The sequence below is a fragment of the Poecilia formosa genome, unplaced genomic scaffold (assembly GCF_000485575.1).
Source record: "Poecilia formosa unplaced genomic scaffold, Poecilia_formosa-5.1.2 Scaffold26, whole genome shotgun sequence".
Classification (NCBI taxonomy): Eukaryota; Metazoa; Chordata; class Actinopteri; order Cyprinodontiformes; family Poeciliidae; genus Poecilia; species Poecilia formosa.
In genome coordinates, this window is record NW_006799965.1 from 1,703,498 (window position 1) to 1,720,443 (window position 16,946).

The 16,946-nt window shown below is 42.1% G+C and overlaps 1 protein-coding gene across 2 annotated transcripts; it reads left to right on the forward strand.

Annotated features, from left to right (window-relative positions):
• The first annotated feature begins 1,476 nt into the window (after positions 1–1,476).
• ctbp1l (C-terminal binding protein 1-like) lies at positions 1,477–16,338 on the forward strand. Of its 2 annotated transcripts, XM_007548347.2 has the most exons (11): positions 1,477–1,610; positions 3,431–3,476; positions 5,521–5,665; positions 9,925–10,079; positions 10,196–10,340; positions 10,441–10,647; positions 10,752–10,966; positions 12,419–12,549; positions 12,649–12,776; positions 13,858–13,975; positions 14,059–16,338. In XM_007548347.2, the coding sequence occupies exons 3-11, from the start codon at positions 5,605–5,607 to the stop codon at positions 14,246–14,248; spliced, it is 1,350 nt and encodes a 449-aa protein (XP_007548409.1). In that variant the 5' UTR covers positions 1,477–1,610; positions 3,431–3,476; positions 5,521–5,604; the 3' UTR covers positions 14,249–16,338. The 2 variants fall into 2 exon arrangements, with proteins under 2 accessions (XP_007548409.1, XP_016525087.1); XM_016669601.1 differs by lacking the exons at positions 1,477–1,610; positions 3,431–3,476; positions 5,521–5,665 and adding an exon at positions 6,517–6,621.
• Positions 16,339–16,946: the final 608 nt, after the last annotated feature.

Here is a 16,946-nt window from a genome sequence, read left to right on the forward strand (position 1 = left end):
AAACACTGAGCACTTCTTCTTCTTTTTAAGGCGGTTGGAAGAAAACTGAAAACGCTGAAGATATTGGGCACTTTATTGCACATGCGGGACACTTTCAGGTCGTTAGCCCGTTCACACTGCAGAACGCATACAGGTCGCATTTACTGGCAGTGTGAACGGCCCCGGCAAAAAAATCGGAATTGCCAAAAAATTGGAATTGGATCACTTCATGCTGCAGTGTGAACGCACCCTTAGAGACCAACCAACCTGACAGTCATGTTTTTGGACCGTGGGAGGAAGATGGAGTGCAGGGAGACAACTCAAACTCTATGTAGAAAGCTCTTAGGCCAGAAATTAGGCCAAAAGCTTTCTTTCTGCAATGCAGTAGAGCACAACTGTGCTAAAACTTTTTCACAGATCAGCTCTAAGAGATGAAATGCAATTACATTCCAGTTTAGTTGGTAAATTGCCCAGTGAGCCTTGTGATATATTACATGTTGCCTTCAATAGCGTAATTTAATTTTTTTTTTTTTTTTTTTTTACGAAATACAGTAGAGGGCAAAATGGTCCAACTCTCCATATTGTCAGTAACAGAAGAGCTCAGATCATTTCTATAAAACAGAATGCAGTGACAGCATCTCAACAGGCTGCGTCAGCCTCTCCAAATGCTACACAAGCAAGTTTATGATTACGAGACTAAATAAAAATCCAAGAGTCAAAACTCATTTGTTCAGTTTAAATCCCCAATATCATTAAGCATCTTGTTAAATATGCGTAATCATTTCATCTTTGCAATGCAGCAGCAACATGCTAAATGTAGAATAATATATATTTCGTATATCAATTTCTTGATAAATTGATATAGGTCAAACATCCCTGATGAATTTTGAAAGTTTGTGGATTTTAGTTTTGGAACTGAAGATAAACGCTGCTTTCACATTTCAATGAAGACTGATGTTCAACGTTTATACACTATACATATGACTTAGATGGTTAGCTTTTTTGTTTTGTTTTGTTTTTTTACTTTCGAAAAGAACATTCTCATACAGTTTTCAAATGGATAGTGAAAATTATAACTACCTACCTCTAGATTTACATAAAATGTACTCTAAAACTGGACAAAAACTAAAAATACTGCAACAAAAATGAATGCCATGATATGCAAAAATTAAAAATGGGGACAAAGTATACTTTTTAAAAATTGCAGTCAGTAATTTATTATGAAAAGAACTCATGTATTATGCAAAAAAACTTGCACTTTTTTCTGTCTTTTTTATTTATTTATTATTTTGCATATTTTAGATACTGTAGAAGTCGCCCTCTTTTGTGGAAAAAGTGTAGACATGTTTCCGTTAATAGTTGTAAATTCACTGAAACATGTTAAAAGGCCTATTAAATAAACCAAAGCAGTCTTTGCTAACTTGCCTTGCATATATATTTTTTGTCGCTCCGCCGTGGAAGGTGAGGGCGCTCCTTCTAGCAGACGGCCGCTTTTTTTTTAAAAACAGACAGTCTGACCCCCTCATCAACAAGCCACTTCCTCTTTTGTCTAATTTCATGGCGATCGGGAGAGAGGGAACACCACCGACGGACGCACACTGTCTCGGCACTCCTGAAAGAGTTTATCTGGGGTAAATAACTGCCATTTTTCACACAACTCGCGTGTTTGCGGCAAAGTACGATAAGTTGTATTCGCTTTCGTGGGGGTTTGAATCTCCTTGCAAATGGAAGGATTTGCTCAGCTTCTGGGTCACACATTTCACATTGTAGCGCCACTCGCTGATAACAAATCGGACGAAATGGGCTCCCCCTCCGCCTGCATCTCTCCCACAGACCCAGCCACACCACACTTAACGGCGATGGCTAGCTAACGCTAGCAGCACTTAAACGCCCCACATATGTCGTCACAAAAAATACTTACATTTATTAACTTGGTGGCAGCAATATGACATGGATTACTTAATTTGTTCAGTACTTTAGAAAGTTTTTTGGCTCTTTGAGAATGTTAGCCACTTGTAGTACTGGAGTGTTTGTGTTTGGGTTAGCGGGCAGCTAGCTCCCGTGCTATGTATTGAGTTAACTTGGATAGCGACTCAGAAGTTTGTATTTGGCGAACAAGCTACAATGGGCACACTGGGGTAAAAGTATATCCACACATAACTTTTAGAAATTGTAAAATAACTTGAACTGTAACGAAATGTGTATCTCTACCATTCATTAGATTTACCCCGCTGATTGAAAGAGGAGAAACAAGCTAACTAGCTTCGTCAGCTAACGACTTGGTTAACGGTACCTTATCAGTAGGAATTTTAGCAGAAGTCATGCACAAACTTATCCGCTCATTATCATTATCTCCTATTTAATCTAAATTTCGGTTAGAGCCAGAGTACACATCTGCTTCCACTTTAAATAAAGTTGCACTAAGTTAGTAGAAAGTTTATTCAGGTTTTAACAGTAAAGAACAGGAGGCCAAAAACACTTAAGCGAATATTGGCGAAAAAATTGCTACTTAATCACACCATCTTGATCATGAGATTACAAAGAAGTTTACTTCATTGAGGACAAAAGTAAAAAGACAGCACTATGTGTGTGTGATCCAATTGTTCATATAAAAAGTTACTTTCATTGTGAAATGACCATATATTCTAATGCTGTCATTTTATTTAAAATCAAGCGAAGGTGATGGACATATGCTTTAATGCACAAATTGAGAAAATCTTATTTGTTAATTTTCTGTTAAAGTTAGTACAGCCATCATATCAAATAATCTACAGGACAGTTTTCTCTCTCTCTCTTTTTTTTTTAAGATTATGTTCTCCTTCTGAGGAGAACATAATCTGAATCTGTAGATAAGACCAGAAAGAGAACAGGAAATTATCTGCGGGGAAAGCTTGATTGACAATTTTGCATACAAATTTAAGCATGCACAATTTTGTATTTACAGCATAACTCATTACTTGGCTACGAATAAATGACTCACCTGAGCGATTCATTTTATTTTTGGAAACAAAAGCACACTGTGTAATAGTGCTGTTCAAATGTGTGAAGCCATTTTAATGTTACTCAGAAATACAATCTTTAACATGCTCGGTCATAATGAATTTGATGGAGATTTTAATATTTCTTTTGTTGTATTATTGCTTTATTTTGGCAATGTTTAAATCATGTATTGCTGCATTTTGCATTTGGGGGGGAAAATGCTTTTGCAATAAAGTTCAGTTGCATAACATAGTATGACCAAAAAAAAAAACCCTCACTTGGAATAAACTCCTAAGCTAAATTGTAGCACGCTAACCTGAAGTGTGAAAACCTGCTCGGTAAAACGAAAATAAATACAATTCAAATGCTGAAGTTTTGTCAGAATTTCTTGCAGTAATAAGTTGCCCGCAGAGACGCTAACTGCGTGGTATTTGTTAGATCTAATGTTTGTTTATCTTTGCCCTGTTTACAGTTTAAACTAAGTTGTCAACCTTCCTGGCACACACGACATTTTCCAGGTGAGTTGTTGTCCCTTTTTTTTCTTTTCTTTTTTTTTTCTTGATCATGTTTTCTTTGACTCTTTTACATATTTTTATATTTGTTTGTTTACTTGGATCTCATGGTCAACTTCAGTTCATGGCTGAACCTTAAATGTTTATTATCTTTGTTTTATTTTTTTATGCCACATAAGTCTAAGCAAGGCGGCGTATTGTTGACTAAAATGATGCACAAGGAAGGTGTGATTGATTCGGTAAAAAAAAAAAAAATCTCCTGACTTCAGCTTGTTTACAGAATTCCCATCAACAACAAATGCCATCCAAAAGCTCTCTGCAAGACAATCTGCTCTGGCGTACAATTATAATTGCGTCGAAATCTAATTTACTCCAAATTTGATTCATGTCGGCCCAAGTTATCCCAATCCAATCTGCTTTCCAGAGGAATCCAACAACGTTTCATTCAAATAATCAGCAGTGATATCAAACACTCCTTTTCTGCTACTTTTAGGTTCACTGCCGAAGCCCATTTCAGCACCAACCTTTCCAATAAGGCGGCAGCAAAAACTTTACACCCATGTGAGAGGATTGTTTTTTTTTTTCTTTTTTCCTCCGTTTGAAGGCCAAACTTGTTATTGAGAGCACAATTTAACGTTGGCAGGTTGGAGACCATTATTACTCCACCTTCTTAACAAGCTCAAACATGCAACAAAAAAAGAAGATTCTGTCAACTGATTTCCACCTTTCACGGGGCTGCTTCCCACAATTCAGCAGTGATTTTTATTTAAATACATTTCTACCGATCTGTAGCCGATTTGTATGTACAAGTATACAGAAAACTATGTACTAGTGAGATCTAATACTTGGGTATTATGTCTCTGTGTCAGTTTATGCTGTCACTCTTTTGTACTGTTGAGGATCTGAACGTACCTGTGCCAAACAATTAGCTTTATAGGATTCCTATGCAGTCTTGTGAAGTCTAGATGAAAAGTTGATATTTAATCATTTATCAAGCTTTGATGCAGGGTCTTCTGACTTTATTCCCTATCCCTTTACCTACTTCTTTTTTTTTTTTTTTTTCCAGGATTAGTTGATCTTTTTATTACTTTAACCAGTTTTATATTTAAATGAGATCCTTCATCTTTAATTTTCCACAATCCAGCTTTGGTTTCATCCCACTCATTTATCATTTTGGTTTCTGACCGAATTCATCTACAAATACACTCATCACAAAACCTAGCAGATTTTCTTTGGCTTCTTTTGACCCCCATCTACAAAGAGCTGGTTTTCAGCGAAACCGGAGCATTTTTCTTGCTATCCAGCCGCTCGTTTGCACGTCTCTAGCAATCGGAGTCTTCAACAATGAAACTTTTTGAAGCCGGGTCTGAGAGCGTAACTTTTGGGAATGCCCCCTGCGGAGGTGTGAAGTACTCTGCTGGTGTGAAAGCACATTCACAGAAAGCACTGCTGCAGGACAAGGTGGAGGTTAAGAGTCGAAGCGCATGCGCGTTTCGACGGCATGTTAAAATAGCGCCTGTGCATGACAACTACAGTGGATTCGAGGCGTCTTGGCGGTCTAGACTAAACGGCGACACCGTTTAAATGTGGAACGTTTCCGCAATCAAATATATCAGCAATTTCTAGTCAGCTGTCTCATGTAAACATTGCCTTAGACTCTTCAGGATCAGAGTTTTATATTGGACCTGTGGCTGTTAAACTGGGTCTTGTAAGATGCCAAGCAAAATATGTCAACAAAACAGTAAAACTGCCCTTCACCTCTCTGCCAAATTGAAAGTGAATGTCAGAGTTGGTTCATGAGCTGGTCAATTGGAGGTAAATATTTTGTCATAAAAGATCTAGGATGTGTTAAAGACTGCTGGGGGAAAAATGGCCTGACGTCCAACAAACGACCACTGCTCCAGGAAATGAACACTCATCCTACGTCTGAAAAACTCATAGGCATAAATTACATTCCTGTCAACTTGTCACATGTGTAATGCTCAAAGTTTCCTAGCCAGTGAGCTCTCCTTGTGTCTTTACCAACTGGATTATCTGTGTGTACCTGCAGGTGATACTAGGTGGACGTCACTAAAGAGCCTCCTCCAGCTCCCAGACTTGTTCTTCGCTGTCCCAGGTTAAGACTCCTTGGTCTATGGCTCTGATGGACAAAACCAAACACGTCAAGCGGCAGAGACTGGACCGCATCTGTGAAGGTAAGAGTGTAGACCGGCAGGAGGGTTTATGAAGAAGATTAGATCTTAGAATTATTTGTATCTGCAATTGTTCTTAAACCACAACACTTGTTCATCATGTGAAGCACTTTGTGTTGCTGTAATGAGGTTTACAAATAATCTTGACTTAACCATGCTAGCCTAGTGCTGCATCACTTGTAAAATTAGCTGGCCCAAACTAAGTGAGGATTTTACTTTTAACTTTAAAATTAGTTTTTAAAGTAATTTTTTTTTTTTTTTTTTTTTTACATTCCTTAAATTTTTTTTCAGTTTTCTTTTATGTTTTGAATGTTGACTGTTCAGAATGACTTGTTTGCTTTAGGTTTATGCGATAAAATTGATTGATGGGTGCGGTGCTCCCAACCTAATGGCGCAACCTTTATTAGTTTCCTTTTGTGTGGCGTTTGTAATGAAGTGTTTGTCTTAAGTCGCTGTGCAAGAAGTGCGCTCCGTTTCATTGTGAAGGTGGCAGACAGTAATTCAACTTTCCGTTTCCAGAACGTGCACTCAGGGACGGCAATGTGCATCCATCTGTGATTGTTATTGTTTTAAGCTGTTGTATAACGGGGATGCGAATCAGACATAGCTGTGCACAAAACTGAAGGAAGCCCTCTGGGAGAGTCTCTAGAGACCTGTGAGACGGAGAGGACAAGGTGAAGGGTTGCGGCCCAGGCTACTGGGAAACGGGCCAGCTGTCTCTTTAAAAAATGACAACAGCCCAAACCGCCCCAGGCCTCGGCTTCAGCTATGCTAATGAGGTTAGTGCTGGTTGGCCGAGTCTGTATGGGGCCGCCTGTGATTGGAGGCTGGCCGTGGGGGAGGGGCTGGGCGTGGATGACAGCTGGGATCCAGTCAGCCTAGAGCAGGCTGGCAGGAGAGAGGGAGGAAAAATAAGAACCGTAGAGAGGAAGACAGGCTGACAGACTTCACAATGCAAGGTTAGGCCCACTGCCCATGTGTGTTCTGTTTTTTACGTGCGTTTTCGATTTAAAATTTTTTTTTTTTTTTTTTTTTTTTTTTAGATTTGTGAGTGTTGTGTGTCGGTGGGGGGCGAGAGAGGCATGTATGGTTTGGGTGTGGCGCAGAAACGTGTGCGTGTTCTGTTTCTCTTTCACGCTCAGTGTGGGTTGGTGCTGTCGCAGCCGTTGAAGGAACTGAATAAGCGTGTGTCTAGCAGCGTCTGGGTGGAGTACTGCTGCTTGCTGCATTATCATCGTCTGCTGCCCCTCCCCCCCTCCTCTTACTCTAAATACGACCAGGAGGAGGGAGTGGAGGGAAGAAAGGCAAAGAGAGGGAGAATGAATGAATCACTGAATGAATTGTATTGTGTGTCTGGCCATGCTTGTTCTTCGTAGGCCTTGGGTATGCCAGTGTCCTTTACTCAAATTACTTTCCCTGCAGTCTCAACTTGGTTGTATATTTTTTTTTCTGAGGAGCTCTTTGTGATGGAGCACTTTAAGTTTTTCTGCGTGGCAATTGTCCCTTTGTGTGTTATGCAGTTGGCATGGTGGCGTTTTTGAGCCATCTGCAGTTAATGTGAATCACACTGCCTAATACAGTCCACTAGTATGCACGTCCAGTGACTGTATCGGACATGCAGGCCTGTGTTTTTCTCCTTCCTTTTTATTCTTGCGTGAACTTAATTTACTGGAAAGGCTTATTGTATGGAGAAACAGACTCTCCCCCTGTTCTGTTATTTTCAAAACCAGATTTTGATTAATTCTTCCACAAAATTAGCAATTTTCTAATCAATTATTTTCAGTTATTTCAAGAAAATGCAGTGCTTTAACTTTCAGGGACTGACTAGCTTAATATTTCCATTTCAAACTGTGATCTCAATAAAACAAGCTTAAGATCTTTTAACACAATATGTCATAGCAAATCTTAGTAGCTCGATCTTTTTCAGGATCCTGAAACTGTTACGACTAAATCGGTTTACCGACGTAGCACTTGAAACTTGCAACTGTAATTTAATTTGATAACGTCATAAAAAAAATGAAGCTGCTATAATGAATTTTAAGACTTAATATAACATAATAAAATATTAAATTCAGTGTTTAGTTTATAATGAAGTCATCACAGCAACACGAGTTTGAGATCTTTAAAATTTATATTTAGCTCAAAATCTTTAAAGTCACAACATGTCTTGAAATCTCATAATCTTGATCCAGTTGATGACTTCATGAAAGCGTTAAGCACGAGCCTGAGGCCTGTCTTCATATGACAATGTGATAAATTCTGCTTTTTCAAGTTGAGAGAACACGAGTCACAATAAAACAAGCTCAAGCTCTAGTGGTTATTGCAATGAGATGAACAATTAATAACACAAATAAATTGTTACGGATCACATCAGGCGTTTGTTCACGTAATCTAAAGAAGCGTCACGTGTGTCATGGTTCACGGAGATAAAATGCGGCTTGTGAACAATTTTGGAGGATTTCATGTTGGGCGTGCGCTCATCCTAAATGCCACTTTGTCCTTCACTTGTTCCTGGATTCCAGCGCGGCCTGAAAGCTGAGGCTGAGGTGTTTAAAAATCCGAGCCTGGGAAAGTCTGGAGTCCCTGAAATGGAAAATGTGCAGAAACCCTGAATACTTGATTTCCAGCCTCAGCTACCAGCTCGCGTTCCTCCCCAGCAGTCTTGCCACCGCGTCCTGCCTTCTGTCCAAGTAAAACCGTTCCAGCAAACCGCACTCCAGCTCCAATGAAATGCACACCTCTCGCACGGCAGTGACAAGATAACAGTCACAGAAAATAATCTCATACGAAGCAGAAACGGGAAGAGGTGTAAAAAAAAAAAAAAAAAAAAGAGGAAAGAAAAAAAGACAGTTTGCGATAAGTGTTTCTGCAGTGCGTTGGCAGAATTGCAGCATTAATTTGTTTTGGCAGCTCTGCTTTGGTTGGCAGAATGGAGAGTGACTACGGATGAGATTTGCCACCAAGTGGTGTGTTTATACTGGGAAGAGAGGGCAAAATAACTGGAAGATGTGGCTCTTCTAGACATGAGATGTAGGTCACAACTGACCCACCCCCCCGCCAGTCCCCACATCCCACCACTATAAACTCATGAACCCCCTTCACTACCTCCTTCCAGACATCAATCAGTTTTTCACCCCTCCCCCAGTTGTAGCACACCATCACCTCTCCTGCTACCTTCTAGGCTCTTTCGTGTGCGTCTGCCATCGCACGGTACCCCGGTCCAGTTCCTAGAAACGATACTGGATCATTTGATTGACCCGAGTCTCATCTTTCCTCTACGCAGAGGCGCTTCAACCCAGATGTTCGTTGCAAAGACGAGCAGATTCCTGGATGCGCCATTAAAGATTTGGTTACACGTAACTTCGTAACCTTAAATCACATCAACGCATACATGCAGTCATACAGTTTCCTCTATGTTGGTGTTTGGAAAAAGAGAGTCAGACGCTGTTTTTCTAAGGAGTAAAGCATTCAGCTATTTGTGCAGGGGGATTTTCTTTTTGTACATCACATTGAGCAAGCCAGACGTGGAAAATGCAGACTGACTCACTAACCTTAAGTCTGTTTAGTCATTTTGAAAAACAAGTGGTTACACGCCGTCCGGATTAATAAGGTGTTAGTATTGTTTAAAAGATGTAGACTGTATGGAAGCCTGGAAAGATTTAGTCTTAGTTTTCATTCATTCATTCTTTTGTGTGTTTGGCCTCTTAAGTCTACAGTAGGGAACTCAAATCATTATTTATGTAGTATTAATAAACTTTTAGTAGGAACTTCCACGTCTTTAGAGGGTCATAAATGTTATAATCCAAAACGAATAAGTAAAATACAAGAAAACTTTATACACCGTCGTATAACTTACTGATGCATTTAATTTATTTCTAATAGTTGGTCATTTTATGACATAAATATTGAAATTAAGTTAAATGTTTGTGTTAAATGCATATATGATTTAGTATTTGCTTAATTGTTTTGTAGTTCTTCAAATTATTTTAACTGTAATCAGCTGACCAATCAGATCTTGAAGGATCTGGAGTTAACGGAGAGGAACCAATCGTCTTTGCTTTAGCAGTGCAGCTTTGGACGTGATGTAACAGACCACATGAAGGCCTGCTCTGCTGGGAAATGACTATTTAAATAACTTATTTGTAAATGCATTAATATTCTACTTCTGAGTCAATTTATGACAAAATGTTATCTTTAACGTTTTGTGGATTCTGGCAGTTTTGTTCCTCCATAAAACATCCTTCTGGTTCTGATTAACTCAGGTATCCGACCCCCCATCCTGAATGGGCCGATGCACCCTCGGCCCCTGGTGGCCCTGCTGGATGGACGCGACTGCACTGTGGAGATGCCCATCCTCAAAGACGTGGCGACCGTGGCTTTCTGCGACGCTCAGTCCACACAGGAGATACATGAGAAGGTAGAACAAGATCAGCTGCCAGCACCAGTGGTTTATGACCTGAAAACATCATGACTGCCTGAAAAATTTTACATGCTGATCATTCAGATAGTTCAATAAAAATCTGTCCTCCCCAGGTGTTAAATGAAGCTGTGGCTGCTCTGCTGTATCACACTATAACTTTATCCAGAGACGACTTGGAAAAGTTCAAAGGCCTACGGGTTATCGTCAGGATCGGCTCGGGCTTTGACAACGTTGACGTCAAAGCAGCCGCTGAGCTCGGTGAGGCGATCAGGTTTACAGAACGATGTTAGACACGAGCTTCTTTACGGCACAACAAGGCGAGCCTAACGTCTCCTCCTTCCCCTCCCCCGTCACACAGGCATCGCTGTCTGTAACGTGCCAGCAGCCTCGGTGGAAGAGACGGCCGACACGTCGCTATGTCTGATTCTCAACCTGTACAGGCGGGTCACTTGGATGCACCAAGCCCTGAGGGAGGGGACCCGGGCCTCCAGCGTGGAGCAGATCAGGGAGGTGGCTGGAGGCGCTGCTCGAATCCGCGGTGAAACGTTGGGCATCATCGGTTTAGGTGAGCGAACGCGGTTCCCGGGGTTAATATAAAACCAAATTAAGCATAACGACTTGAAGTCGGATAATTTGTTCCCAACCTTAACCCGGTCCTGCTGTTTTTAGGACGTGTTGGCCAGGCTGTGGCCCTGAGAGCCAAAGCGTTTGGATTTAGCGTAATCTTTTATGACCCGTACCTGCCTGACGGCGTTGAGCGCTCGCTGGGCCTCCAGCGAATGGCCACGCTGCAGGACCTGCTCATACACTCTGACTGCGTGTCCCTGCACTGCAGCCTCAACGAGCACAACCACCACCTCATCAACGACTTCACCATCAAACAGGTCAGCGGATGCAAAAAACGCTTCCTAATCATTACTGGGATGGGCTTTTTAATACTCCCATTAATTTTTAAGTGTCGCATTAATGAGATCTGATGGTAATGAAACAGTAGAGCGGGACATCCTTATTTCAACATTTAAAAGAATCAATATCAACAGATTATGAAGTCATTCTTCTTCTTCTTGGTCCTCTTCCACCGCTGTAGGCTCGTTTTCTTTGCTTTGAATCCACTTCACGTCCCCTGATCTTCTTCTCCTCTAATTAGGCCAAATCCCTGATGGCTTTCACCTGATTTTAACTGAAAATTCGGCGTATCAGATCAATCTAAAGAGTCACCGCCCCTAACTGTCGCATACGCCCACTAAACAGAGAGTCGCTGATGGGTGTGCAGATGGGTGGAGGGTGCATGTTTTTTTTTCAACATGGTGCATGAAATATCCACTATCAGCACTATGTGCCTCTTGATTAATATATACACGCTGCTTTGATAGCTTAATAGGCTCCTCTGCGTTTTAGGCAGGAATTTGCTGCCATAATTTTGTTTAGAATAACATAAAAAAGGGCCCGATTTTTCGAGTGTAGAAAGTCCAAAACACAAGATTTTCATTCATTTTTGTCAACCACATCTTAACGTCTTTTATGCACTCAGAGCATAAAAATGAGTTCTGGCATCATAATTTATTAGATTTAGGCTTGTATGTTATTTACATAAAATGCAACCGGAAGTCATGTTTTTCAAGCCTTGAAGGAACATACAGAGCACAAATAGGTCAAAGAACTGATCCCTGAAGGATATGTAGGATTTACATAGAATTTAAGCCACTGCCATGTGTTTTTAATGTCAAATAATATTCTATTAATAAGAATAACATTGTCTACCAATTTATTTCATTTGTAAGAATTTGACTGGGGACTAGGCTGAATTATTTTACATTCATTATTGGTTTAGTAAAATTATTTGCTACATGGGAAATCTGCTTTTATCAAAACAATAGAAATGTTTATTTTTTTTTCTTCAGTTCCCTTCTCTATTCTAAACCCACTTCAGTTGTTCGGTAATGATTTAAATATTGCTGTTGGATCTTCAGACAGGTTGTCGTCGTAGATTATAGAAGTGAATCTTGCACTAGATGTTTATTTATGCGTTTCTATTATATAAAGCAGATGAATGAAAACTGTTTAGTCTCCAAGGCCCTACAGGTAAAGCAGAGTTTGTATCGTACAAACACTGCCAGTCGTGTTCATGAGCAGAAAACTAATTAACTCATCCCTGCTTGGCAGCCACTCAAACTGCAGCTGCATAATAGCTTTACAGTGAGACTCCCACAGTTTCACCTGCCTCCTCCTGTTTAGACAAAAACCTTTTTCAGGGGTTTGAGGTTTTGTCTTTTTTTTTCCTGCCCTTATGGCGAATTTTTGTTGCAGTCGGTTTCAATCTGTTGCTCTTCCGACAGATGCGTCAAGGAGCGTTCCTGGTGAACACGTCAAGAGGCGGGCTGGTGGACGAGAAAGCTCTGGCTCAGGCCCTGAAGGAGGGCCGGATACGTGGAGCCGCCCTGGACGTGCATGAGACAGAACCGTTCAGGTAAGGGCAGAGCGCTGCACGAAGCCCACAGCCTGAGCTGCTGCCTTACTTGTACACACGGTGTCAACGGACGTTAACAAGTTCTTACTTTTCATCAAGTTTTTCAACGGGCCCCCTGAAGGATGCCCCCAACCTGATCTGTACCCCTCACACATCCTGGTACAGCGAGCAGGCTTCAGTTGAGGCTCGTGAAGAAGCAGCCAGAGAAGTGCGCCGGGCCATCACTGGTGAGTGTACATGTTGATTAGATGGCATAAAAAACATTTAAATATTACAAAACATTTAAATGTAAAAAAAAAAGTACAGTGAACCCCTGATATTCATGGCGTTTATGGAATAGAGCTGCCGGCGAAAAGCTAAAATACTTGAGATTCCTTCCAGACACACTTAGAACTGACTATTTTAATAGTCCAAACACCAAAAATGCCCTAATATGCACAATGAAAACCCTCTTAGCACCATCATAGAAGCTAACATCCACAGTCTTCCTTATTCTCCCTCTTCGGAGTTCAGCCAATCGACAGCTAGGAAAATAAATGGTGTTCCTAGACAATACTATCTGCTATTTGCAAAGCAGCAAATGGCAGATAGTATTTGCTGCTTTGCAAATAGTAGCCAGTCACGTATCGAGTTGCTGCATTTTCTTTCAGATGTTTTAGATATTCTCCACAGAAAAATGCAAAGACAGGTGAATCTGAATATTCAGCGAGGATTAGGTGGGGGTCCAGTGTTTATAAAATGGTATTGCTGAATGCTGCATTGATGACGTTTGTTCCCACTGCTTTCTATGGAGCACAATCATTAAACTCTATAAATTTTGGGATCTAACTGAGCAATTAAGGCCTCATGATGTCAGAAAGGAATTTAATTGCGATGATTATTGATTGCTTTTAACTCCCTTCACATTTTTCATCACACTGTCCTCACCAAGTCCTCTGCCATTAATATTTGATGTTGTGATTTTGGTTCAGTGCAATGTGCAACTTCTCTGCTGGATATTTTATACAAAGGGATTTTTTCCTATTGCAATATTTCACATTTTGTATTTTGGTGATTTGTGATATAGTATGAAAGTATATTCTCTTTTAAAATCTGAGAAGCCAGTTCTTACTGACCAGTGTCATTCATTTCTGAGTGGAAAACCTTTAAAAGTTTGGACCTGGAACATTTTAGAAAAAATTAAAAATGTTTGCTTTTCCCATTTTCTAAAATTCCACATTACTTTACTAATCCTCAAATGTAAATTAAATAATGGGAAAATATTTAAGTATTAAATATTTAGGAACCCTGTATGTGATGTTGCTCCAGGTCGTATCCCTGACAGCCTGAAGAACTGTGTGAATAAGGAGTATCTGATGGCTGCCTCCCAGTGGCCCACCATGGAGGCAGCTACTGTTCACCCAGAGCTTAACGGAGCCACCTACAGGTGAGAGCAGTGAATGCTGACCAGGACAACACGGGGCCCTGTTGGCAGACGGGAAACGAGCTCTCCTCCTCCTTCTGTTCCAGATTCCCCCCAGGTCTGATCAACGTGGCAGCAGCAACGGGGGGCCTGCCAGGAGCAGGCACAGGCGTGGAGAGCCTGGTTTCAGGAACCCTGGCGCACGGCATCGCCCCCGTCACCCACCCCCCTCACGCCCCGTCCCCGGGGCAGCCCACTAAGGCTGAAGGCGACAGAGACCTCCCCTCCGACCAATAGCCCCCTCTGCCAGCTCTGGCACATTCCGTCATCTCTGGAAACCAAACCCTCGTCGTTCCCCGCCGCCCCCGTCCTCCGCCTCGCCTCGCCCCTTCAGGGTCAGACACAAAGCGACGCTCCGGTGCACGGGAAGCACCAGTCTGACCCATCCTGGATCTCCGGTCCTTCGTCTGATCAGACAACCAGCCCAGGAGTGACCCATCTACACCAATCCATCACCCCCCCACATCCCTCCATCCTCATCTCACGCACCGTCAGACACCCCTCCTCTCACCCCCCACAATGTCAGCAATAACTGTGTTCTCAAGGATTCAATTATTGGATTGGTTTTACTTCCTTAGCTGGCTGTTGTTTTAATGGAAAGTTGATCTTTTGTGGTTCTAGGTGTTGCTGTTTTGCTTTTTCCGACATGAGGCTTTAGTCTGCTGCCTCCAGCAGGAACAGAACAGTCAAAGCTCCACTTTGTACATTAATGGCTGTGTTACTACTCTCTTCTTCTTCTTCTGTTGTTGTTGTTTTTTATTTTTGATTTCCTGGCCCCTATCTGCTCGTATTATGACTGGGGGAAACTGCTTATTACAGTAAGGCGGTCAGAATCTAGCTACCCTCCATCCCTCAAACCTCCTTGGCATTATTAGCTTGCTCAGCAGAGGGTTTATAATGCAGTCTGTGTGGAGCTCTCTTAACTGTGAAACTCTATAGCGTTAAACCATTTAAAGAATGAAATCCCCCTATAAAGACTTTTCTCCCCTTACTTGCTCAAAGGTTGCTTAGCAAGCAGCTAGAGACAGACCCATTTGGTTTTGGTCCCCAAAAGGAAATCTAAATCGAGCCAGCAGAGGGCGCCCTCTATCTGGCCTCCCAGTAACAGATCATTGATGCTACTTTAAGTGATGCAACGTAACAAACACGGAGAAACTGACTTAAAATTTGCTAAGATTTCACCACCCTGCACATCCTCATCCTCCTCTCGTATCATGGCTCTCCCAGCACAGTCGCACACACCAGTTCGCATCCACCAGTCCCTTCAGGTGTGACAGGACAGTATGGGTCAGATTCCCTGCAGGAGCAAACAGCGGCTAGCGTTCCTGCATGCTTGCATCTTCAAGACAGTGGTGTGTGCGCGCGCGTGTGTGTGTGAGAGTGAGGTAAGTGTTTCCTCCCTCGCTCTTGTTGTCGTTCCAAAGGAGTCGTCCCTTACAGTTAACTCTTAAAACGCTGTTGCCCTGGTGTGAAGGGAACACCTTTCTAGTACCTCATTAACAGATATTGAATGTACCGTGCATACCCTTCTCTTTTTTTTTTTTTCTTCTGTTTTTGTACAGATTTTCTAGATGAAATTGTAGCAGTCACGACGAAATTAAACGGAGAGAAAAATAAAGCAACAACATAAAAGCCCATTTGAAATAAATTTGAAAACTACTCAGGCGTCACTAACAACGTGCATCTGTTTGCCTTTTTCACTCAGCTTAGCACAATTGTCAGACTTCAAGCTTTTAAAAAGTGATGTAAAAATTAGCTGATGAAGTGGAATAACTTGGACTAGGACAGTGGTAGTACATACTTGCGTTGCATTTGACCCCCTTCATCAAGCTGCTGTCTGTAGTGCATGTGAAGTCATTTTTACGGGGGAGTCAGATTTCCCCTCCGCCCCCAACCCTCTCTCCCTCCCCATCGAAGCGTTTCTCCTTTTCTTCGGTCGTAGTCCGTTTCCAGTGATGTACAGTTTGTCCCCCTCAGAGTCTATGAGCAACAGGTGGCTCCTCTGTCGTGTGATAAGTATATATTTTTAAATAAAAGAAAAACAAAAAACAAAAAGTAATCCCCATAGTTTGGATTATAATCTTAAAATCTCCTGTTGGTGATGATATATATTTTCCAGTCCAGCGGTGCACTGTTGTTAAAACCGTTTTTGTTTTTAAAGGATTAGCTCTCCGTGTTCGACATGTTGTACTGAAACATTTCAGAGAAAACGAGATCCCTGCCTGCTCCCCCCCACGCCCACCCGCTCCTCCCTCCACGTTCTTTTTCCTCCTTTCTCTCTTTAAATTTGTCGTTTCTGGCTTATATCCTGCGGGCCTTACTCGTTCTCTCCCTGTTACAGTAGCTGGTATAGAAAGTTGCCATTGGAGCCACTCACTGCCTTAATACAGTCGACCGCAGCAGGTGAAGCCAGGAGACGACAGCGGGGCCCCGGGGCCTCTGATTTGCAAAGCGCCTCACTCCCCTCCACCCTCATGGGCCTGAAATTACTGCACCGTGCATTTCCTGTTCCAGTAAAGAACCACATTTAGCCTTGTTTAAGCACGCACCGCTCGTTCCGCAGCCACACACACACACGCACACACCCGGTGTGAGCTCTGACTTTGCATTTAGATGGATCACATTTATTCTGCTGGTTTTGGTTTAATCAAATCCAGCCAGCTCTTGTCAGTTGCAGCAGCTGATAATTAACTCTCGGGTGCGAGACCGAACCGCCGCCTTCGCCCACTGCGCTCGATAAGGTCGGTGCGGCGGACACTGACGTAGTTTCAGCGAGAGTTGGTCACTTGTCTCTCCTCTCTCTCTCTCTCTCAGGGTTCAAATGCACACATATCCTCCAGCAGTCGCCCTGCGTGTCCTGTCCCTCACCCCCCAACTCCCCCACCGAGGTTTTCCTCCCTCAGACTGTTGACCCCGATCGCCTGCGTCCTCACAG

Excerpts from the sequence above, each read along its gene's own strand:
- ctbp1l (XM_007548347.2), top strand. The coding sequence starts at position 5,605 with ATGGCTCTGATGGACAAAACCAAACACGTCAAGCGGCAGAGACTGGAC. Across the intron at positions 10,341-10,440 it reads CAAAGCAGCCGCTGAGCTCG|GCATCGCTGTCTGTAACGTG; the intron begins GTGAGGCGATCA and ends CCCGTCACACAG. Across the intron at positions 13,976-14,058 it reads CTTAACGGAGCCACCTACAG|ATTCCCCCCAGGTCTGATCA; the intron begins GTGAGAGCAGTG and ends CTTCTGTTCCAG.